This window comes from Cydia pomonella, chromosome 14 (genome assembly GCF_033807575.1).
Source record: "Cydia pomonella isolate Wapato2018A chromosome 14, ilCydPomo1, whole genome shotgun sequence".
Classification (NCBI taxonomy): domain Eukaryota; kingdom Metazoa; phylum Arthropoda; class Insecta; order Lepidoptera; family Tortricidae; genus Cydia; species Cydia pomonella.
Window position 1 is genome coordinate 4,962,093 of NC_084716.1, and position 23,921 is coordinate 4,986,013.

General features: G+C 36.5%; 3 protein-coding genes and 1 long non-coding RNA gene across 4 annotated transcripts; 3 read left to right on the plus strand and 1 right to left on the minus strand.

Moving 5' to 3' along the window:
• Window positions 1-3,590: 3,590 nt before the first annotated feature.
• LOC133524770 (uncharacterized) lies at window positions 3,591-7,671 on the plus strand. The gene is made up of 3 exons (XM_061860912.1): window positions 3,591-3,899; window positions 4,733-5,094; window positions 5,753-7,671. The coding sequence occupies exons 2-3, from the start codon at window positions 4,750-4,752 to the stop codon at window positions 6,722-6,724; spliced, it is 1,317 nt and encodes a 438-aa protein (XP_061716896.1). The 5' UTR covers window positions 3,591-3,899; window positions 4,733-4,749; the 3' UTR covers window positions 6,725-7,671.
• On the minus strand, window positions 7,663-11,185 carry LOC133524769 (uncharacterized). Its single transcript, XM_061860911.1, has 3 exons — window positions 9,435-11,185; window positions 9,145-9,330; window positions 7,663-8,903 (listed from the first exon to the last, which is right to left on the minus strand). The coding sequence occupies exons 1-3, from the start codon at window positions 10,072-10,074 to the stop codon at window positions 8,155-8,157; spliced, it is 1,575 nt and encodes a 524-aa protein (XP_061716895.1). The 5' UTR covers window positions 10,075-11,185; the 3' UTR covers window positions 7,663-8,154.
• A 2,726-nt stretch (window positions 11,186-13,911) lies between these two features.
• On the plus strand, window positions 13,912-15,122 carry LOC133525280 (uncharacterized). Its single transcript, XR_009800557.1, has 3 exons — window positions 13,912-14,235; window positions 14,324-14,399; window positions 14,526-15,122. It is a non-coding gene; the product is annotated as an uncharacterized LOC133525280 (long non-coding RNA).
• Window positions 15,123-16,513: 1,391 nt separating this feature from the next.
• LOC133524772 (uncharacterized) lies at window positions 16,514-18,398 on the plus strand. The gene has a single exon (XM_061860913.1). It carries the CDS (start codon window positions 16,541-16,543, stop codon window positions 18,014-18,016), a length of 1,476 nt encoding a protein of 491 aa, XP_061716897.1. The 5' UTR covers window positions 16,514-16,540; the 3' UTR covers window positions 18,017-18,398.
• Window positions 18,399-23,921: the final 5,523 nt, after the last annotated feature.

Sequence of the window (23,921 nt, forward strand, 5' to 3'; positions counted from 1 at the left end):
GCGACACCTATCGGACCCATTTGGTCCAATAGAATATGGCGACTTGAGTGGTACGGCGTCGGATCCGCTCGTCATCAATCAAGAAAAATCAGTTTAATTCATGTGATAATCGAACAATCCGTTTAAAAAACGTGTGTGTTGAGTGTTTGTCGAGGTTCAAGAAAAGTCCAAGGCCTTGGTGAAAAAGTCAGCGCTCCTCTGGCGATCGCAGGAAAACACGTGCCAGCTAACCAAAAACGGACATTTTTCAAGTAAGTGAGTGTGAATTTCCCATTTCCCCGCTATTTTCCTTTCGCTATTGTACATCCGCAAACCAGTCATACAGTCCACTGTCCACTACATTCAAAGCGCTCGTGATTGAAAAGCACAAAAAAGCGCACCGCAAAAAATAAAATTAACTTCATGGGAAAGGTTTTCCAAAATTTAAATCAACCAGTATGAATATGAGAAAGTTTTCGTGTTAAATGTTTAAAAGTTTGTAAACACACACCACTTTGTAAACACTGGCACACAAAATCAATCGTCTTCCTCGTTAAATGCTTATGAATGTCGATCATATGTTCGAGTGTATACATTATTAAAAATTTCGGTGATATTTTTAGATTCCCCGAATGAAGTGCTGACGGAAGAGGACCTGCTCAATATTTTGGGAGCTGAAGCTGAAGACGAGTTGTATGATTTGGGGACCTTAAATTCGGGGTCCTCAGATGAAGATTACGTTACTTCAGACGAAGAAGAAGATGAGCAGGATGAACCCGCTGAATGGTCTTATCAGCAACAGCAGCACAGTGAAGTACCCGATTTCTCTGGACTGGCCGGCTTGTTAAAAGAAACCCCGAGGACACCGATCGAGTATTTCGATCTTTTATTTCAAAGTACATTTGTTATACAACTAATAAATAACATTAATACATAAGGTAAAGGCACCTATCATGGACACGGACCCATTGTGGACAGTTTTAAAAATTACCACCAAAATTAAGTAAACGACGTGTTTTTTTTTCGAATGCCAACACTAATCAGTAGTGTCAATATTCTAGTTGTCAACAAACTTTGTTTGACAGCTGACAGCCATTTTGTTTTGGACCATCACGATTGTCAACTTACACGCGGTGGTATTTGGTGTCGAAAATCGTCATTTACTGTAAGAATCGCCATGCAAGTGAGTAAACTTAGTATGTTATTTTGTGGCATGTGTGTCGTTGTTGTTCAAACTTATGTTTTTTTTTAATACTACGTCGGTGGCAAACAAGCATACGGCCCGCCTGATGGTAAAAGCAGTCTCCGTAGCCTATGTACGCCTGCAACTCCAGAGGAGTTACATGCGCGTTGCCGACCCTAACCCCCCCCCCCCCCTCGTTGAGCTCTGGCAACCTTACTCACCGGCAGGAACACAACACTACGAGTAGGGTTTATTGATTTATCGATAGTAGTGACTTATCGTTTTGATATAACCTACTTGTCATTGGCATTATAACCTTGAAAACTACCGGTGTCCATAACTGGATATTAATTCCAGCAATTTACCAATCATGGACAGAATGTCCGTAAAGAGAATTTCTTACTTTTTGTTTTTTTTTTACTTATTACACTTCTGTTTTAGTATATCTACATGTTTCTCTATATATCAGCAATCAATTATTAGTCTTTCCAGTCATGTATGTACATGTTATGTCCATGACTAGGTGTCCATAATAGATTCAGCGTTTTTTTAATAGAAATATTTTATTTAATCCTAGACATGGCAACGAGAAAAAACTATATAAAGGAACAAATGGCTAAGGCTATCGACGAAGTCAGACGGGGGAAAAAATATCTGTTGCTGCTACAAAATAATCCAAGGATCACTTTACATATTAAAATCACTGGAAAAAGGCCCATTGATTGTAATCTAGGTCCAGCCACTGTACTCACATATGAGGAAGAAAGGTTACTTGTGAGATGGATGAGAGTTATGGCTGACAAGCACTCCCCTGTCACCAAAGACCAATTGCTTGATAGTGTCCAAAAACTTATATCTGAGAAGGATCTAGAAACCTGTCTGTTCACAAACAATCGCCCAGGGAAAAAATGGTTCTCAGGTAAAAGGTGAAAAAAATGTCTATACAGCATGAGGAGATGAGAAAGAAAATTTGACTGTGTTGGTAAATGCTAATGCTGCTGGAATTTTAGCTCCACCAATGATAGTATACGCTGATGAGCGTTTACCTGCTATAATTTCACAAAGCGTACCAAAAGATTGGGCCATAGGCAGGTCGGATTGAGGCTGGATGTGTGCAAAAACATTCTATGAATACATCACTAATGTATTTCATTCATGGATAGAAAAAAATAATATACCTAAACCTCCCAACCAGCAAAAAGTGGTTCTTCAACTATCCTAGAACCATGATTTCTTGAGGATTATATGAGACTTATATCTGCATATAAACCCGGAAAAGGGCCCATTTTATAAGTCTATCTTTGCTTACAGCGCGATTATATCAGGCCCCAGCCATCCCACTTTTGATTATATGGCTCGTATATCGGGATTACGCAAGTGTACTATTACCTGGGAATGCCAATATAAATGCACTATAGTAAAAAGTGAGATTAACTCGGGCCTAGCTAGGCCTCTACTAAGTACGCAGCTAGTGTTTCAGTGAAATGTCAAACTGTGATGTGTGGTTTTGTGCAGTGTAGAAAAATATTAAATAGTTTGTGCAAAGGTAAGTGGTATTTATTAATATGATAACTAGAAAATATTGTCAACCATAGTAGAAAAATATATCCTATTGTTCTTAGTATTTGTGATGACTGTTTGCTGGGGAATGTGAATTTTCTGTGAACCTTATCTTGGTTTCGATTGAAATTTTAAAGCGCCATTTTAAAATGGCTTATTAACACTTTGTGTATTCATTTATTTATCAACAAAATGTTAGGAAACGTCGCCATTTTTGGGTGACATTATCCAAGTATGCTATAGAACTGATAAAAGTTAATTTAGTTCTACAATGGTAAGTGTCAAAACCAAAACAAATTCGCCATGTTGTTACCAATTAGGGTTCCACAATTAGGGTTCTGCAATTCTTACCTACATACTGTCGTATCAGGGGACTGAAAATCGTAGATTCTGTTATGATAAATATTTAGTAGGTAGTGAGGATGTAGTGAGGATATTTTCATAGCTAAAAATTATGAATAGGCGGTCCAATTTACCTTATACTATTAAGCAAAGTTGTTCAGTTTTACGGGTACAGCGGACCAAGGCGTTAGCTGACCCGCCTTAACCGCACGTTTTTAGAGAAACAAGCGGTTTAGGTGGCTCAGCTAACGCCTTGGCCAACTGTACAAAAATTAGAAAATTATTATCAACAAACGGGTACTTACAATAATATTTAGATTAAAGATTAGATTAGGAAAGTTTTCAAAGAAAAATCATATCAGTTTACTGTGGGTACTGTATTAATAAGTTAAGCATTAGTTTGAAAATGATTTTGTTGGACGAATAGTGTGTAAGTAATTTAATTTTTTTATTCAGGTTACCAGCATTCCAAATAATAGTATGGTGATGTTCCTGGATATAGATCGATTTTTAACAAAAAATGATTTCCGAAGTCTAAGGGACTTGCAATGGCCTTGGAGTATTACACATTTCTTACTATCAGAAACATGTCCCGGGTGTCACACCATTGTGTCACTTAACAATAGAGATTTACATTTTATTAAGATTTACGAAGACATCAGATCATTGCTATATCAAGATTGGTTTTGGTGTGAGAATTGTAACTACGCAGTTTATGATCACTTTCCAAGAGACGAGTGTGAAATTTGTAGCTAGTACTAGTATGTAACTAAATACATACCTACTTACTACTTAAGTACCTAGCACCACACAATATTTATTAACATAGTTTCATGTGAGTAAAATGAGGTCTTACCTAATATACACGCATACGACTATGTAACGTAATTTATTGAATAAGTACCCTGGCATATGTTTACTAAATTTTATTTATTTACTTAGGTATAATAAAACTTTATTATTAGGTAGGTATCGGATATAAAGGGACTTAGATTTACAACTTGAATGAATGAGAAATTATTTGTTTGACTCAAAGCGTTATACCAACACCACACGCGCAAGTTCATTTACTTTCAAAGAAATTCAGTAGAACTGTGTATTTTTGTTTACTAATCTAACTAAGAATAATTATGTTATACTAATATTAACATTGTCATACTTTGTGAGTATGCATGTATAGATGTTTGTTACTCTTTCACGCAAAAGCTACTGAACTGAACCGATTACAATGAAATTTGGTATGTAGGTAGCTACTTTTTATCCCGTAATTCCCGCGGGATCTGTTTCTACGCAGACGAAGTCGCAGGTGGCCTCTAGTTACTCATATATAAGCGGCGGCGTCAGCGTTTCGGCACTTCGCTCCCGTCGTACCTACTCCGTGTCCGGCGCTCCCCCGCGCGTCTCTTCAGGCCCCGACTGGACTCGCGCGATAGCACAAGCGAGCGAACAGTTCGAATGAATTAGTTGTACACGGATAACGTTATCTCGCGCTTAGTTGAATTATATTATTAGTTTTTCAATGTGAAAGTTTCAAGGTATACATATATAGATTTTAGGCTGAGAGTTTAGTAGTAGAATATTTGTATCGTATGTTTGAGTAATTTTGAATAATCTTAAGTCAAAGCGTACCTACTAGACTAGACTAACACTATCTTAACCTACTTGCAGGTTTATGAACAAACACGATGCCATTCAAAGTGATTCAAACTATGGAACGAGGCTGTCTGCGATTGACGACTGTCCCAGAGCAGTGGGAAAAAAATGGTACTTTGTTCTGGCCCAAAACTAACGCGGAAAAACTTAGAAGGCGCGAGAATTGTTATCCAGATCCTACTTGGAGAACTTTTAATTGTATTTTGAAAAGAAGCCATTTACCAATATTTAAAGACGCAGAAAATCAAATAGATGCAATGAGTGATAGGTCCGATACCGAGACGGAGAATGAGTATCGGAACAATTCGCTATCTGTAACCACCCAAAGAGAACCGTTGGCTCATTCTTTTAATAAAATGGCGCAGGAGTTGGTAGAGGTAAGTTTAATGGAAGAAAATTATTTACAGTTTGTTTAGATATTAGATTCCGTATCACAGGTTCGCCCGCACACAAAGGAAGCAACTTTCCAGCTTAATAAAAATTAGTTGTTCCATATTCATTGATCCTGTAGGTACCTATTGAAAATTACTATGGATCAGCTGTTTCTTTTATTTGCTCCAATAGATGATTTTTACCAACTTTTTAAAGTTATTTTAGATAGGTACTACTTATGCGAGAGTAATGCACAAAATATTGTAGTTTTTAGTGGTGCAGCCTATTTTTTTTAAAGTCTTATAAATAGTATGTTTATTTACTTACATATTGTTATAGAAGTAGGTATATATACAAGCCGGTCATCGCATAATAATAATAACATATTCTTCAATACAACAAAATTTATATTCTGTGCATATATCATTAGAAATCGGTTATTGTAAAATATCGTACTAGGTAATTACAATTTTATCTTACGACGAAAAAAGCCGATTTAAATTGAGTATTTTTGATTTGTCAACATAACTTTTCATCAAATTAAACCTTATAATGTGTTTGTTGTAATGGACACAATGAAAGGAATATGCGTATTTGTGATGACGTGCACCTGAGTTGTATCTTGGGTTTCTGAAATTTTTAATAAAGAGTTAACTTTTACAGAATGATCAAGAAAATATTGCTGCTGCTATGCTAGAAAAGGAAAACATACCACCGGGTGAAAACTATGATGCTGCCGTTAATATTGTTCAAACTCTGGAACCAAACTCTTTACCAGAAACAATTGACCTAGGCTGTGAAAACACAGACAACCAAAGTCAAAACATTTTGATATTAAATCAAGATGTACCACTACAGCAAATTCAAGAGGATATACAGGCTCTTAAACATGATCTCAAAACAATTCTTACTAATCAAAATGCTTTGTTTGAACTTCAAAACAAATTACTTTTAAAACATTCAGAATTTCAGACCCAATTCGAGGAATACATAAAGCTGTCTTCTAAGCTACCAGCTCAGGATCGGGATGATGGTATAAATACCATAAAAACTTCAAATGATTTTGATGACTTTGAAAGAAACCTGTTAGATGCAGTATTTAAAGAAGATCATAAAAAAAAATTACGTGGGTTATGTAGCAGAGGATCTGGAAAGGGTACTTCAAATGCATACTACCTCATTGATCATTTATTTGACAGAGAGTTTTTGAAAAGTTGTACATGGACTGGTTCATCAAAGAAAGACCCGGTAAAGATTTGTTTCAAAGCCCGAGAAAGAACAATTAATTTTTTCCATGATATTGTGAAGGAATCAGACGAAACATTCAGCAAAGCAGATTGCGAAAAATTTTTCAAAATTATACTCAAAAATGCTCACCAGCGCTGTGAGAGCAATAAGAGAGCATCTTCAGCAAGACAACGTACTAAGGGGAAAAAAACTAAAAATGATACTGCTACAACATCTTCTGTGTGCGCTATAGAACAGCCAGCTCAAGAAGATAATGTTCGTCCTCCACCCGAACCTTTGCTAGATCAGCCAGTTCCAGCAATACCTGAATCCTCAGAACAAAATCAACTTGAGAATGTAGAGGTGATAAACCTGCCCAGTGCTGCTGCTGTGCTGCCGGAAAATTAATTACTTAAGTAACAAAAAAATGTGTTAACTTTCTAGAGTTGCTGTACCTATGAAACTGAAATAGTTCTCCAGTTAAAAAAGAAAAAAACAGGTATTCTACATAAAAATTTCTACTACACTCTAGAAACTTCAGAAATTTAATGTCAACAGCTACTGAAAGTTCATGCAATAATTTTATTTGCTGTTTGGATAACATATCTTTGTAGTCCTTTTTTATTTATCTAGTGTTTATTTTTTTATTTGAATTTTTGGCTCTTACGAAGCCCTAAAAATTATGTTCTTGAAGAAGAAGAAATTATGTTGAAATTATTATTCGTTTTTTCAAGTACGCACGAGTATTGATTATCTACGTTGTGGTTTATTTGACAACAAGTTTTAAATCTAGGTACCTACCTACTATAGGTAAGTATATAAGTTGATTTGTTTTTAGAGTAAGGCTCATGCTACACTGGATCAGGAATGGGGACCGCTCCGGACTCACACACAGTCCGTGTGGTAACTGTCTATGTCTCGCCCCGGAACGGACCTACATCGTAACTATCCTGCATTCCCGCTCCTGTGTATCATAGGCTTTAGGCTACAAATACCTGAATAAGTTAAGTATGTTATTGTGCCGCAATTTTTTTGACCTTAATATTACCTACATAAAAATGTTTATGTATTTTTTAAGTATTATTCCGAGTGAAGATGCATGTGAATTTAAAGATTGGTTAAATAGTATGTAGCTAAAGAGTTTATTATGTCTCTAACAATAGTTTTATATAAAGTTTTTACTTTTAGTGTTAGATAAAGATAATAAATACCTCATAAACCCAGACTGATTAAAGTAACTATTCTGTTAATGTAATTTAAAGTACAAATTAGTTACTCCCGTTTTTTGAATGTTATTGTACTAAACTTTGATAAGTTGTTGATTGAATGATAAATAAAAATACCTGTTAAATTTTTGTAAATTTGTCTTATTTATTAAAACCATAAACTACAGAGTATGAAGTAATGGCACTAAATATATAAAATTATTGAATAACACACTTACAAACTTACACTTTATGTCTGCAACTTTATACACAGTTTTTATTTTAATCATTTCTCTGCAATCACATTTACAAATGTTGAAAAACGATGAGCTTAAGGGTTCTTCAAAGGCATTTTGGGTGTTTATTATATGATAGCCATGTATTTCTATTTCCTGCTCTTGATTCCCATTATTTTTAAAATTAACCGATACAAACTCCACCACGTGGTTTGATTTAGTTAGAAACCATTTATCTTGTTTCTTTGCTGACAATATAAACGTCCCTAATTCTAATATTAAGCCAGATTTTCTGCATTTTCCTTTCTTTAGTGCCGGATATTTCTTGTTTTCATTTAGCTTTTCTATATCCATTAACGACATTTCATTAATTCTGTTTGCGACTTGTTGAAGTGCTTTATTTCCTTGCCTTACCATTTTTTTTTATGGAGTAAAGTTTATTTTCAAAGCAATATGCATTGAAATTTTGGAGAATCCCAAATTTTTTTACTTCATCAACCAAATGTAAGAGATTATGTATGTTGCTTGTTATATAGTCTTTCCCATAAATGGTTTTGAATTGTTCAACAAAGTGTTTTAACATTTCCTCAGCGATACGAAGTAAATGGAAATAACTATCATTGGAGCAAATAGTGATTGCACAAAATAAATGCATGAAATGATTATAAGGTTCCGCTCTTTGGACTTCTTGAAGTATTATAAAACTGAGATAGTAAAAAAAACAACGGTACTCAGACCCTTTCCAGTGAGCTAAAACATCGACGGTTCTTACTGACCGGTGTATCTCTTTAGGCATAATACAACTTTTTAAAAAGCTGTTAACCTTCTCAATATTTTGCGCATTCCATTTTGTTAAATATTTCCCGAAATTTCCATCCCTCCAACCTATCAGAAGCCTCTTCATCAACCCAAGATCTATCAAGTGCAGCGAGTCCGATACTGGAAAATCTTCAATCATGTCGATGTTTAAGCTAAGTAGCGGTGAGTCTTTCTTGTGATGTTGTCCATACTTCTTCGCACGAAAGTCACCGTTGTTTCTTTTAGAACTGTGACACTCAATAAATGTCACAGTATTCGATTTATGGGAATATTCTCCGACGACTGTACATTTTAGACAGCCATGTTTGCTGTTGAAATTTGAAACACCTGTAAAAAAATAGTATAAATTGGTTAAATACCTTCATATTGTGGTGTTCATCTTAGTAAGCAGAAGTAAGTAACTCGTACGAAAAAGAAGACGGTACTTAAAGATTTTTCTGAATTAATGTGTAAGTACCTTTACTGATAGCTTGGCCTGATAATTCTAAAATCCTTTTAGTACATAGAGTTTGATGGGAGGTGAAGCAATATAATAATATTGTCTGTAAACTAAAAAAAATTATCCTACCTTTTATCATTGCTCTAGCTGGTGAATCACAGATAAAAGCTCTCAGTTTTACGTGGATAATTTTTTCTTCGTTTGAGTCATGAGCAGCGTTAAGTATTAATCCTTCTTCAAGTTGCTTCATTTCTGTCACGAAAGGCTTCAAAAATGAGTCTAGGTCCGATGGTTTTCCATCTCCGGCATAGATACCTGTTAAAAATAAATAGGTAAGTATAAGTAAGTATCATAAGAAAAACACTACTACTACTTTTTAAGTACCTACTTTAAGTTAATAAAGATGTTTTGTTACTTACCAACAACAAACGGAGCCAAATTTGGTATCTCGAAGACGGTACACAATATGGGCCAAAATTGGTATCGCGAACTATTGAAAACTGGTAGTCCATCAATATTTATGTTTAGAGAAATTTCATTTGGTAGACACGAAACATTTTCGAAAATTCTTTTCAAACATTTGATCAGGCCATTGTGCCAGTAGTGTCCTGGGGCTGAAATGGTAATTTGTAGGTTTTCTCTGTTTGTGCCTAGAAGTGTTCGCGCATCTCGAGGTAAAACGTCGTTTAATCTGATATTTACAATTTGAAGTAAAGAGTTCAAAGCAGCATGAGAAATATTGTAATTTAAAGCCCAGTTTTTCATAGAATAACGCAATTCGAAATTTTTGTTGTAATCAGAAAGAATTTCCTCCTTTTCATCGCTTTCATAATCGCTTGATGATTTTTCATTATTGCTTTCATAGTCCGAACCCCTTCCATCCGAAGTACTACTAAAGTTATTTTGTCCGGAACCCTCACCTGAATTTGCGATGCAGTCTTTACCCGATAAATTTAAAAAGTCAGTGCTCACTCCGGTTAACATTTCCTGGTAGGTTTTCTTAACCTTTCGTTTATAAGAACCACTCTTTTTAAACCGCTTCCACTGATCTAAATCCATTTTTATATCATTCAGAACAACAAAGAACAAATCGTGAATTATGAGTGATCAATAATGGCTGGCCACAAATCCTACAGTAAGATTTGGAAAACCATTCAAATCGTGTTTTCGACTATATCGGTTGTTTCCAGAAAAAGTGGCATTTGAAGAGTTCTAGCCAGGATTGATTTAAGGTTTCTAAGACGATAGCACTACTATGAAATACCCATTTAAATCTACCCAGGCTTATATCGGCATATGACAAACCCCTATTAAGTGCATTTTTGCCTAACGAGTCCTGATATAAGCTTTTCTGGATTCGTAAAACCGTTTAAAGCTCATTTTTTCTTATATTGGTGATTTAAAGCAAAATTGGCCTTATTAGGGTTCTAACCAGGATTATTCTGGATTTTTTAGATTATAATGCTACTGTGGAATGCCTCTGTAAATCGACCTTGGCTTATATCGGCATATGATAAACCCATATAAAGTGTGTTTTTGCCTACAGAGTCGTGATATAAGTTTTTCCGGATTTGTGAAACCGTCATAAGCTCGCTTTTGCTTATATAGGTTATTTCGATCAAAAGTAGCCTTTAAAGATTTCCGACGAGGGTTTTTTAGATTTATTCGATTATATCTTTTCTATGGAATAAAATCCATTTGATGTTAATATGAATTACAAACTTTAAACCTAAGTGCTCTTTAGTAGTCTAAATTGAATTGACTTATATTGGTCACAGAAAAAATGCTTATATGAGACTATAAGTAAGACTAAAAAGAGTGATTGTTCCTCAGTGCATATTTTCCTCGAATATGCTCATATAGGAGCCTGGAGATTAAAATGCGCTTAAAGCGATATCCTATATGCGCATATAAGTCTGGGTTGTCGGAGTAGTTCCTCTTGAGAGTAATTAATCTTAATACATGCTCTTATAGGAGGTTAAGTCCAGTAGTAGCCATGAATTGTGATCCTATATACCGATATAAGTCCAAATTGTAAGAGTAAGCGTACTTGAGTAAAAACAAGATTAATATATGCTGATATAAGTGCGGTGGCATATTCTGAAACCATTATAGTAGCCATATAAGTCCAAACAGGACTATAAAATCACATGCCAGGATTATTTTGCTTGTTGGGCTGTCATATTATTCTTGGATGGCCATAGGTCACATATGACCCTGCATCTATCAAATTTTTGAAGTGATTTCTCTATATCCTAACTCGACACATTTACTCCAACCAATGGATGTTGCGGTATTTAGACCTTTGAAGCTATCGTGGAAGAATCAAGTTAAGAGTTGGAAAACAGAAAATCCAAAACAAGTCATGAAGAGAAAGCACTTTGCTTCGAACTTTGAGGCAGCTTTGCGCAATCTTGAGACAGATACAATAAAAAACGGATTTCGTAAAAGTGGTATTTTCCCCTTTGGTCCAGAATACGTCGACATGAATAAAATAATACTAATAATAATAAAACAGAATAGATATCTACCGTCACAGAATCAGCCACAGGCATCTGGGGATTTTTTTACTGTCTTTTAGACACTATAATAATTTCAGTCGATGAAACATTCAAACAATTAAATGACCACTCGGAATATTGGTCTTTTTAATACAATATAAAACAGATTCCGGAAAAACCCGGCCTTGTCAAGCTCTATGGTGATCTTCAATTAAAATTAACTGTAGACTCTAAGTCAGATATAGATGGTTGTATGCTGAGTGATGAACTCATAAGTCTGAAATCTTTTTTGCCTGATCAAAATGTGGTCACTCCTATTTTTGTTTTAAATTTTTTCAAAGATATTACAGGAACTATACCCAAATGTATAGATAGCGTTGCGAATATTATTGGCTATACCTGTAACGGTAGCTTATGGGGAGAGTTTTTCTGAGCTTAAGCTGATAAAAACCTTGCTGCGATCGACAATATCACAATTTCCATTGGCAAACTTGGCAACTTTGTCAATCGAAAATGAAATTGCTCGAAAAAAACATCGACTTTAATAATTTAATAAAAAAGTTCGCTGATAGAAAGGCTACAGGAGTAAAATTTTACTAATTTTATTTGAATAAATGGAAGTTTCTTATAATAAATGGTCTTTTCATTTTATCCTTTGCCTTTTTTCGTATAGGTTTGAATTGCAGTTAGGGGCGCCGTAGAAATCTCGCCCAGGGTGCTGGTAGTGCTAAAACCGGCACTGATAGTATTATTATTATTAAGTCGCTGTCAATTTAGTTATGCTTATGTACTTAGTCCAAGCTCACAAGCAATACTTGAAATTATAGTATCATGCTAACGATATAGGTACCACACGCATAGTGGAATCAGTACTGAATTCATCAATTATAGACAAAATCAGACGGAAATAATGAAACTTATCTATGGTTGCAAAATTGGTCTATGGCTTCCGTTTAAAAAAAAAAACAGCTACCACAGACAAATTGTCTATGAATGGATGAATTCGGATGTGGATTTCACTATGAGTGCAGAGCGACTATATATGTAACGGAAGTTGTTCTCAAAGCTAACCCAGAAATCAAAATAACCAGATAATCTTTATTTTGAATGATTCGCAGAAAATCGAGGCTTAATACTTACATAATAAACTTATAATAATTTCTATATGTGCATATCCCATGTGTATACCGGATCATAAAATCTATCAGGCAACACTCAACCGACGCTTCTAGAACGGAAAGAAGTTCATGTTTTTTCTCAAGGCGTGGCTTTGTGATTATAATTTGATTGCGCAGTTTTTCGCACTTACTTATAGTTGTTATGTTGCTAACCTTAGTATAATATTGAAAAGAAGAATTGCAATAACTTCTAGCTAACGAGAAAGAATAGAAATGGAAGAAACGAGCTTGCTACTTCATTCATGGGGTATTTCGCTTGAAGAGGTGAAAATTTTCCTTGGCAAATTTTAATTGTTAGTTATTCAAATCAATATTTTATTCAAAATATATTTTAGAGTAAAATGTTATGGATAACTAACCCTGTGATTATTTTGTCAGTGGCGTGGGCGGTGTGGTGTTTGATATTTTGGAATTATTGATTCTGATATTTTCGTGGTAAAGCCTAAGCAAAGATAGATTTCCTTCATTTTTCTGAAATCCTGTATGTTGGTCCTATTTTGTAAATATTGAGCAAGCTGTTGGAAATAAAGTTCTTTGGACGTTTCGCCACTGTATGGTCCCTAAACTAAATGTTATTTTATATTTTTAGATAATGATATTTCAGTCGAAAAGTTTAATGACTAGACCTATCTGAAGGAACTCTGTCCTCATATAGGACAAAGAATTACATTAAAAACCTACATCTATGAACTGCTGGATTATTTTGCTGAAACAGAAACAACAGCCAGCGCAATCGACATGAATATTGAATAGGGATGTCAGTTCTTTCAAGAGTAGTAATATACATTAGAAGACCCAAAATTAAGTCTCATAGTCAGTAACATAAATAGACACCCGCTGCCTGAGTTTGATATGAATACATTGTTGCAAACATCGGCCTATGCCAATAGTGTGCTTAATTATTATAAGTCATTTAAGATACTCAATGCAAAGAAGCGCAATATAATGGTGGACATTATCATGGTACAGCACCTTCATCTATATTAATAATTTCGTCAAGGGGTACGGTAGACTCGATCGAAACCTTATATGAATAACAAAACATAAAAAAATATTGATTTCGAGTCGACAACATATATACGCAAAATTCGGATTATGGAGAATTTCGTTAAATTCTAATGGCACTGACAAACAAACCGTAGTTGTCATCTTGGGTATTTAATAAACGTTCCGTTTCATACTAGCTCTTAGATACGCCTCGCCAATCACATCACGTGCGTCGCGCCAAAGAAGTATCCACCACAAAGAACTCTGACTCATGTAACTGTGTAAAACGAAACGTTTTGCCGGAAACATTGAGTGAATCATAACAAAACTAAATACACTAAATACTTTTCTTCAGTCGTTGACGTTTCGCGAAAATATTGTTTTTGACACTTTTATGATATAAGTACTCTTTGTTATGTGTTTTCTTTAAATTAAACCTAAGATTGATCGATTGCGATAACAACCATAGAAAAAATAATACTAACCCTAACCATAGAAGTAAAAGTTTTAGTTCAAATGTCAGTTGCATAGTGACACACATTATGCCGAAAATCGTAAGTATTTCATAAAATCTTTCATTGGTCGTATCTTTGTCTTTGTTTGGTATTTTGTTTGATGATACCTTTACCATTTTGTTAACAGCCGAATCTCCTTGCCTTTGGTAAACATTGTCACAATTGTGGAAAGTGGATGCAGCGAAGGGCTCTTCGTAAAGATGGTAAGTAATATTTTAGTACGTATATAGACAGGTTGTGTTTTTAAGTGAATTTTGTTCTATGTTTTCTTCTTAGGGTGGATTGTAAAATTTTGCATTTAAATAAAGTAAGTACTTATTTACTTCCAGTGGCATGCAATTTTTGTGACGGCAAAATATTTGCAAGAAAATGCAAATGTGCAGTCGATGTGTAGAATGCGACAACATTATATTCGGTAAGAGGCTCAATATTTTTTCTCTATAACCCGACAAATAATAATAAAGGACCACATGCATAGCCTCTGTTGCGGTGTCATGAACACATACAGAAACAGACACGATTATTGTACCGTTTTTCTTGATAATGGAATGGACCCCTTCATGCGCAAGTTCAACTTGAACTTGGCTGGTTCTTATTATACAATTAGACATTATAAATTGTATAATATGTTTTTGCAGATAATTTCAATTATTGCGAGTGTTGTGGCCTAGAAACAATTAGGCAGTTAAGAATAACCAAGGCTCGGGCACTTTCAAACCTTTTTCCAAAAAATCAAACTGCTCCTATTTCATCTGCCTCTACAATACAACCTGACAAGTCCCAAGATTTATTTGAAGACTTTCGGGTAAGTTAATGGTGCAGGTCATCGAGTACAGTAAAATGAAAAATAATACTTATTACCAGATAGAGGTGTGAGGATATACCTACATACAGTACATACATACACAATACTTATTATTATTTGAATATTTGTCTAATATATTTTCTCCTTTAAGGTCGATAACGAAGAGTTGACGTTAATCGAAGAGTCGTTGGTGACTGATGATGTTTCTTCGGACAACGAGAAAAAACAAGAATCAATGCTGTCAGTCAGCAGTTATTTTATTTCTTTAGAAGAAGAGGAGAAAGAAAAGATATCAAATGGCTGGCAGACCCCCGAAGAAACGTAAATATTCAAGCAGATTTAGTACAGAACATCAGCCCCCCAGGACTAACTATGTATATTTAGCACTTTCAAATAACACCATTTAAGTATGAGTACATTCAGTTGGTTCTATGATTTATGAATGTGTTCAATGTCAAGCACTTCATTTTTTAGATGAAAAAGTTAAGAATCATTTTAAAAATTGTTGTCATAATGGGAAGGAATATATAGACCCAGATAGAGCATTGAAGCCAATTCCAGATATATTATTAGATTTATACGAAGGCAATACGTCTGATGCTAATCATTTTAAGGCTAATATACGACAATATAATTCAGTATTTGCAATGGCATCCATAAATTCAAACTTCTTCTCCAGGTTTTTTTACTTATAGGGTACAAGGGCAAATTTATATAAAAACTGGATCTTTGTTTCCGTTGCAAGGTCATAAACCACAATACAACCAATTGTACATAATTGAAGATGAAGCAGCATTAAATGAACGATTATCTGATTCTAGAAATAACATATGTAGAAGTAATATAATGAGGTCCTTACAAACAATGCTCAATGAATCCAATCCTTTTGTCAAAATATACAAAAGGGTGGCTGCAATTTTAGCTGAAGAGGAATTAAAAGCAGCCTCAGAAAATCGACCCAAATATTCGGTATCAATGCAGTTTTATAAACATAAAACTCTTGATTTGCGTCGGTATAACACTCCATCAAATAATGAGGTAGCGGTCATCTTTGTAGGAGAAAACGGCGAACCTCCATTAAATATAGACTTTTCTGTACAAGAATATTCTCAACATTTAACTACACTCAAATCAACCAGTCCCAATATTGACCCTTTAGCCTTTCCTTTACTTTTTCCTAATGGAGAACTCGGATGGCATGAAAATCTTCAACACAGAGAAGAGAGTCGAACTACTCGAAGCCGTCTTACAATGTTACAATTTTATCAGTATAGACTTGCTGTTCGTAAAAATTTTAGCCCATTATTTTTCGCCGAAAAACATTTTCATGAATATTGTGTCTTGGCCTATTATGTTAGGATTGAATCTCAAAGATTATTGTTTCTTCGAATGAATCAAAAACAGCTCAGAGCTGACAATTATAACAATTTAATGGATAGCCTGTACAATAATGATAGAGAAACGGGTCAAGGCATTGGTCAGTCAGTCGCATGCGCGCAGCGGTCGCGAATAGATGCGCGAACGCTAACGGCTAGAATTATGCCGATACGACGCGACGTGAAAATGTCGAATATTGTAAAATGTAACGTGTGTAATATTGTGATTGACGAATTATTAGCGTTCATACAAAATAAACTTTCGTTAATTGATGATGACACCTTAATTCGTCTATGTGTCAGTGCGTTTTCAAGTGAGGAAATCAAAAAATCCAAATGTTTGTTATTCGAGTCTGTTACGACGGATCAGCGAAAAATCTTGCGTAAAGATAGGGGTAAGGAAGTACGAGACCTTGAAGACATAGTATCTTTACTTAAATCAATCGATCCCGAAACGGTGCCAGTGTTTGTCGCACGAAACCTAGAAAAGTTGCCACCGTTAAATCTAGATCACCTGGACTGCACGAAACTCTTGAAGGACCTGGATAAACTCCAAAGAGATGTGGAGTTAGTTAAAACTACTTATGTGACAAATTTACGGTTTGAGGAGTTAAGAATCGATGTTCACAACATGAAGTATGCGTCAGTACCTCAAACACCTTTCGGAAATGTAAATGTAAGGCGAGGGGCATGGATGCATGATAGTGGACCAGTCGGATTATCTACGTTTAGCCAAGAGTCGGTGGAGGATAAAAATGTATATTCTGACTCGGAGACATCGTTAAACATACCGACACAAAATTTATCGAAAGAACCGTTACAAGCGTTGTCTTTTAAATCGAATTGTAGCGATGACAAACCGACATCTGATGTATCAAAAACCGTAGATCAAACATTATCTAACTCACAATTACATATCGATTCTCAAAAACATCCAAAAACGCCAACTCAATCCCCGTTAAATAATAGAAGCAAAGCGAGCGATAAGAGAAATACGGGTGTCGCGAAGGTAGTTACAGCGGAGGCGGTGACGTCAGCGCCAGTGCCGGCAGGTTGCGGAACCGGTCCTAGTATTGATAATGTTGATACGAGTATGCAAGTATTGCAAGCGGGCGATAAGCAGTTGTTTTCGCATACACCTCGACGCGTATCAATTAGCTCGGTGTGCGAAAATGCTAACATAGTACCTGACCGGCAATCTTTTTCGGATATTTTAAAGAAAGAAGGTGAATGGCAAGTAGTCGGGCGCTCGACATTGAAACCAAATTCACGTTATAGATTTTTAGGTAAAAAAGGTTGTGCTATCGCTAGTGGCGGGAAGTTCAAGGCCGCTGACCCGAAGTTACCAATGTTTATAACAAAAGTACACCCCGATACAACTGAGCAAAACATAGTAGACTATATTTACGATAAGACCACAGAGCGAATTACTTTAGAAAAGCTCTCAATTAGAAAAGAAAAGGATCACAACGCATATAAGTTTTGGGTACCTAAAAGTAAGTTAGACTTGTTTTTGAATGAGTCGTTATGGCCTCAAGGTGTAATTTTTAGAAGATTTGTGAATTTTAAATTCAGAAAAATGGAAGGGACTGGCAATACGGCCCTTGGCGGCGCGAATGAACAATTAAATGGGAGATAACAACTCTTTATATAAATTAGTTACCTTTAATTGTAAGGGTGTAAAACGGTCGATCGATAGTGTACGACAATTATGTCAAACATCGGACATAATTGCACTACAGGAGTTATGGCTTATGCCGGATAGTATCTCATTTCTTGGCAGCATCGATGATAATTTCGGCTATACTGGAACATCGGCAATCGATACTACGACCGGTATGCTGCAGGGCCGACCATACGGAGGAGTCGCGCTACTTTGGAATAAAGCGGTGTTTCGTGACGTATCCATAGTGCAATGTGGTAATCCGCGAGTGTGTGGTATCAGTGTATCGCTCGGGCAAAGATCATTCCTGGTGCTAAATGTTTATATGCCAACAGACAAACTGGACAACTTGACTGAATTTACGGACTGTCTTGCGCTGGTAAGTGCTATTGTTAATAGTAATAACGCCGAATCGGTTTACATTCTTGGAGACTATAATGCTCACCCGGGTGAGCGCTTTTACAACGAACTGGCTTGCTTTTGTACCGATCAAGAGTGGGTTTGTGCGGACGTTGAAGCACTGGGCCGGCAGTCTGGAACTTATACATTTATAAGTGAAGCGCACGGATCGAAAAGGTGGTTAGACCACTGTGTGACTACAAAATCTGGCGCGCCTTCTATTACCGATATTTACGTCAAACTCGATGTCATGTGGTCCGACCATTTCCCATTAATTGTAGAATGTAATTTTAATTTTGTTAAGCCTAAAATGTTATGTAATAAAAACTTAGTAGTAAATAAAGTTATATGGGGTGAAAGAAATTCGGAACAAGTAAAATTATATAGCATCCAGTGTCATGACAGGTTAAAAGAAATAGATTTTCCAGAGCCTTTCCGGGACTGCAGTGGCCACTTGTGTAACAACCCTAGTCATCTTATCTTAATTGACAAGCTGTATAATGAAATTATAACCGCTTTGAGTGATGCTGCAACTGTTTCTTATAATTTAAAATTAGTTCGAAATAGAAAACGTGTAATAGGCTGGAATAAATATGTTAGTGCGGCTCACAGAGAGGCTAGGTGTAAGTTTAATCTGTGGAGATGGTGCGGTGAACCGAAATCGGGGCATATTTACGATGATATGCTGGAAAGTCGAAAGATTTTCAAATCGCGTTTAAAGTGGTGTCAGAAACACGAGGAGCAAATAAAAATGAATATCATTGCGGAACATCATTCTAGGCGCGATTTCCGTAGTTTTTGGAAATCTACCAATAGATTGAATGGTAAGCCCGGTCTGCCTGTGAGTGTCGATGGGGTGAGCGAAAGTGGGTCTATAGCTGAGGTATTTAGGGAACACTTTACAGTTAAGTCACCTTTAGGGCCGTCGCAGACTTGCATGGCCGACTCTGGGACCTGTGGACGGGAGACGACCGCTCAGTTTACAGCAAAGGATGTAAAAATGGCTTTAAATTCTATTTCTAGAGGGAAGTCGCCTGGCCACGATGGTCTCAGTGTTGAGCATCTGCATCATGCCGGTCCGCACGTGAGTCGAGTGCTGGCGATGTTTTACTCGTTTTGTATAGGACACACTTACTTGCCGTCTGAAATGATGAAAACTGTAGTGGTTCCTATCGTAAAAAACAAAACAGGTGATGTGAGCGATAAGTGTAACTATAGGCCCATTTCGCTTGCCACCATAGTGGCGAAGGTGCTAGACGGTCTGCTCAATTTCCAACTAGACAGGTGTTTAAAAATTCACGACAATCAGTTTGGGTTTAAACCAGGCCTGTCGACCGAAACCGCTATTTTGGCATTGAAACAGACCGTTAGGTACTACACAGACCGCCGAACAGCTGTCTATGCCTGTTTCTTAGACCTTTCAAAGGCATTCGACCTTGTGCACTATAACATCTTGTGGCAGAAGCTTGACGACATCAACTTGCCAGCTGACATTAGTGGGATTTTTAAATTCTGGTACCACAACCAGGTTAATGTCGTCAGATGGTCGGAATCTTTTTCTCAGCCATATGGACTGGAATGTGGTGTACGCCAAGGTGGGTTAACCTCACCGAGGCTATTCAACCTATATATTAACGCACTGATAGAGGAGCTCAGTAACACTCGTATTGGCTGCCATATCGATGGAGTTTGCGTAAATAATCTGAGCTACGCCGACGATATGGTGTTGCTGAGTGCCTCGGCGTGCGGACTGGCTAAGCTCATCTCTATATGTGAGAAATACGCTTCTAGCCATGGTTTGCTGTATAATGTAAACAAAAGCGAATGCGTTGTCTTTAAGGCCAGAGGTAAAGCTACACCCAAGTTTCCAAGTGTCAAACTAAATAGCCATCCGCTACGAATAGTGGATCAATTTAAATATTTGGGACACATGGTTACCTCTGACCTTAAGGACGACGTAGATATTGAACGCGAACGCAGAGCGTTGTCCGTCAGAGCTAATATGATAGCTCGCAGGTTTGCTCACTGTTCCAAAGATGTAAAGGTCACCCTTTTTAGGGCTTACTGTACAACCTTCTACACAAGCAACCTGTGGGCTGATTATACTCGTAAACGGTACAGCGCTCTGCGTGTTCAATATAATAACGCTTTCAGAGTGCTGATGGGTCTGCCCAAATTCTGTAGTGCATCGGGGATGTTCGCGGAGGCGCGGGTAGACTGCTTCTACACCACCATGCGCAAGCGAGCGACATCCCTTGTGCGCAGAGTGAGGGCCAGCTCCAACAGCATTCTGAGTATGTTAGCAGAAAGATTGGATTGCATGTATTTGAATAACTGCTGCTTGATACACGCACGCAGTAATAAATAATTGTACAGTGTAGTTATTAAGTATAGTTATGTATAGATAGTTATAGTTCTAACACTTGGATAAGATTTACTAACACAATGATCCCCGATGGTCTTAAATAAAGAAATAATAATAATAATAATAATAATAATTGGTAAAATGATAAAATTGTCATCAATTCATGTAGGAAGTCCCCGGCACATGATGCAAAATTATCAGGATTCCATGGCAATTGTATGCAAGTATGGTAAACCAGACTTATTTATAACATTTACGTGCAATCCGAATTGGCAGGAAATACTAGATATTTTCCAAGGCACTAAAAAAGAACATAGACCCGATTTAATTGCCAGAATTTTTAAACTTAAATTGGAGGAACTTTTAGATGACATTACAAGGAAACATGTTTTTGGAATACCGAGTGCGTGGTTTTACACCATTGAATTTCAGAAACGTGGGCTTCCACATGCTCATATGCTTATTATTCTAAGAAAGATAAACCAAGGTCATCAGAAGATTACGATAAATTTGTGTGTGCAGAAATACCTGATCCAGATAAAGACCAGGAACTTTTTCAGACGGTGTCAAAAAACATGATCCATGGGCCATGTGGCCCTGGATATATGGATGAGATGGATCACCTGGGAGTTTTTAATAAAAGAAAACGAGGTAACAGCTATAGTCATTGTTGATGCATTTACGAAATTTGTTAACATCACTCCGGTGCGAGATACAAAGTCAACTACCTGTGTTCGGGTTTTAAGGGAGCACATCAGTTACTTGGAGGCCCCAGCCCGACTAATTACTGACCCAGGCACCAGTTTTACTCGAAGCAAGTTTAAAGACTACGTGGAAAATACAGGAATAAAACATATTTATAACGCTGTAGCAACACCACGGGAAAATGGACTAGTGGAACGGTATAACCGCACAATACTGGCATCTTTGGGAGCAATGAACTACGACACCCCGGGGCACGTGGGATAGCTATTTACCAGATATTCAATTAGGAATAAATATCACTATACATTCTTCCACTAAGAAAACTTCGTCAGGACTTCTATTCGGCAGGCGAGTTACAAATCCTTATGAAGGCATATTGAATGATGTTTTTGACGATTTAGGTAGCGGCGTCATAAAGCGCAGTTTAGAAGAAGTGCGCCAAGAAGCTAAAAGCTTAATCGACGATCAACAAATCAAAGACAAAGATAAGTACGATAAGCAACATATAGAAAAAAGAACTATCGAGGATGATCTTGCTTACATGAGCCACTCCTGGTCTGGATGGACTGTCTAAAAAATTAGAGGACCATATCGAAGTAAGAAGGAAATACCTTCCAAATGATAGGTTACATAATAGAAGACACACCAAACGTTACACTGAGAAAAATAATGGCTAACATGTCACAAAATACGCTTTGTCATGTTTCCTTTAGTTACGGGCACAATAAGTATTGTAATTGTAAAAAGTGAGTATATTTACTATAACTTTTTTGTTGTCAAATATTTATTGCAGTATTAACAAGTCGTATTTTGCCACAGAATAAATATTTTGTTAGATTTGTTAACTTGACAACTCTATTTTGGGATTTTAACACGTTAAACACCTACTCAACAAAGCGCATTTGTGAATTAACCTAACCAACTTTAATATGAATACGGTAACAAAGTCAACTACTTAAAAAAGCGCATTTGTATCTGCATTAAATGGTTTTATTGTTATATTGATAACGTAGAAAATGGCTTAAATGCAATAATAAAACGCACAAAATGGAGGGGCGGCGGAGAACGGAAATGTGTTGCGAATTTAACCATATATGCGCGTCCATTTGCAAATAGCCGCCGCCAGTGATGCACGGGCCACGGGTAAAGTAAATAGGTTAGGTACAGTGAAGTACCGTCAGCAGGTACTTCCATTTTATTAAATTCTCACAGTATGGTTGGGAAAACTAAATTTACAACAAAATTAATATTCGTTTCTTACTAAAGCAATGTGGTGAAGTGTAGGTACAGTCAGCCAGATTTATTGATGTAGTTTTTTTCTTCTTCTCGATTTACTTACTAATAGCGATCTTCGAATCTTAATGTAGTGGTGCTACAGCCGCTTCCTCCAGGAGTTGAGTTTATTATCCATTTCCCTTATCTGTTATCTCGTCTTAAATCGAGTTTTCTCCTTATGTTGTAATTTAGATGGAGTATATACTTAGTTATTATTTTGCTATCGGTGATTGCGCGTTTTGGTTGTTATTTCGGTACGAATTTATTTATATTTATTGTGTGCAGGAGTTTATTTACGTAAGTGTCCGGACCGGAGGGGTATACCTTTCGAATACGCGTGTTACTTTCTTTCGATCGTGTCTGAGCAAACGTGACGCAGACGCGTGGTTGTTGTGTTGGTGGACGGAGAGGACGATTTAAAAGTCTCTTCGCGTGTTTTACTGGGATGCTGGCGCTTTAAACCAGCATTCCATTCTTCGCTGGCTGGACGGGTTCTCAGCGGATTTTAAACCGTGAGGCTCTTAATAGCAGTGTCGTATTCTTGTTAACGCTTTGCGGTACGACTTAAATCATAGGCGTGAACGTTAATGTTGATGTTAGGGGGTTGTTCTGTGGTAAACGCCTTTGTATGGTAAAGCACAGCTGGTTAGAAATAGAAACGTATATTTGGTTTCATTAATAATGTTACATGGTTAATTTCTTCATTGTTATGAAAGCCAGAATTGTTGCATTACATCCTCTCATTTATGATCATCACATATAACAAAATTATTGATTAAGCGCTGACTTTGATTACCTTGACTGCATTGATCAGTCATACCACCACCTACAATATATCCAAATTAGTACATTACGATACAAGTGCGAAAAATAGGAAATTCGAAACGAGTGGCGATAAATTAAAACACGACCGAAGGGAGTGTTTTAAATCGACACGAGTTGCGAATTACCTATTCGCACATGTATCGTACAACGTTTTACAGTACATATGGCCCTTTAAATGTTCGACACAGTAACGTAATATGCTACTTCTCGCTCTAGTGCTATAAAGTAGCCCCATATGTACTGTAAAATGTATTTTGCAATAGTGGCCCACTTGGAGTTCCAATTTTGCCATCTAATAAGGTTTTGAATAAA

What these genes read in the sequence shown, in the direction of transcription:
- LOC133524772 (XM_061860913.1), top strand. Translation starts at nt 16,541, where the DNA reads ATGCCGATACGACGCGACGTGAAAATGTCGAATATTGTAAAATGTAAC.
- LOC133524769 (XM_061860911.1), bottom strand. Translation starts at nt 10,074, where the DNA reads ATGGATTTAGATCAGTGGAAGCGGTTTAAAAAGAGTGGTTCTTATAAA. An exon ending in TTTGGCTCCGTTTGTTGTTG is followed by an intron (nt 9,331 to 9,434) that starts GTAAGTAACAAA and finishes TATTTTTAACAG; the next exon opens with GTATCTATGCCGGAGATGGA. An exon ending in AGCTAGAGCAATGATAAAAG is followed by an intron (nt 8,904 to 9,144) that starts GTAGGATAATTT and finishes ATTTTTTTACAG; the next exon opens with GTGTTTCAAATTTCAACAGC.
- LOC133524770 (XM_061860912.1), top strand. Translation starts at nt 4,750, where the DNA reads ATGCCATTCAAAGTGATTCAAACTATGGAACGAGGCTGTCTGCGATTG. An exon ending in TGGCGCAGGAGTTGGTAGAG is followed by an intron (nt 5,095 to 5,752) that starts GTAAGTTTAATG and finishes TAACTTTTACAG; the next exon opens with AATGATCAAGAAAATATTGC.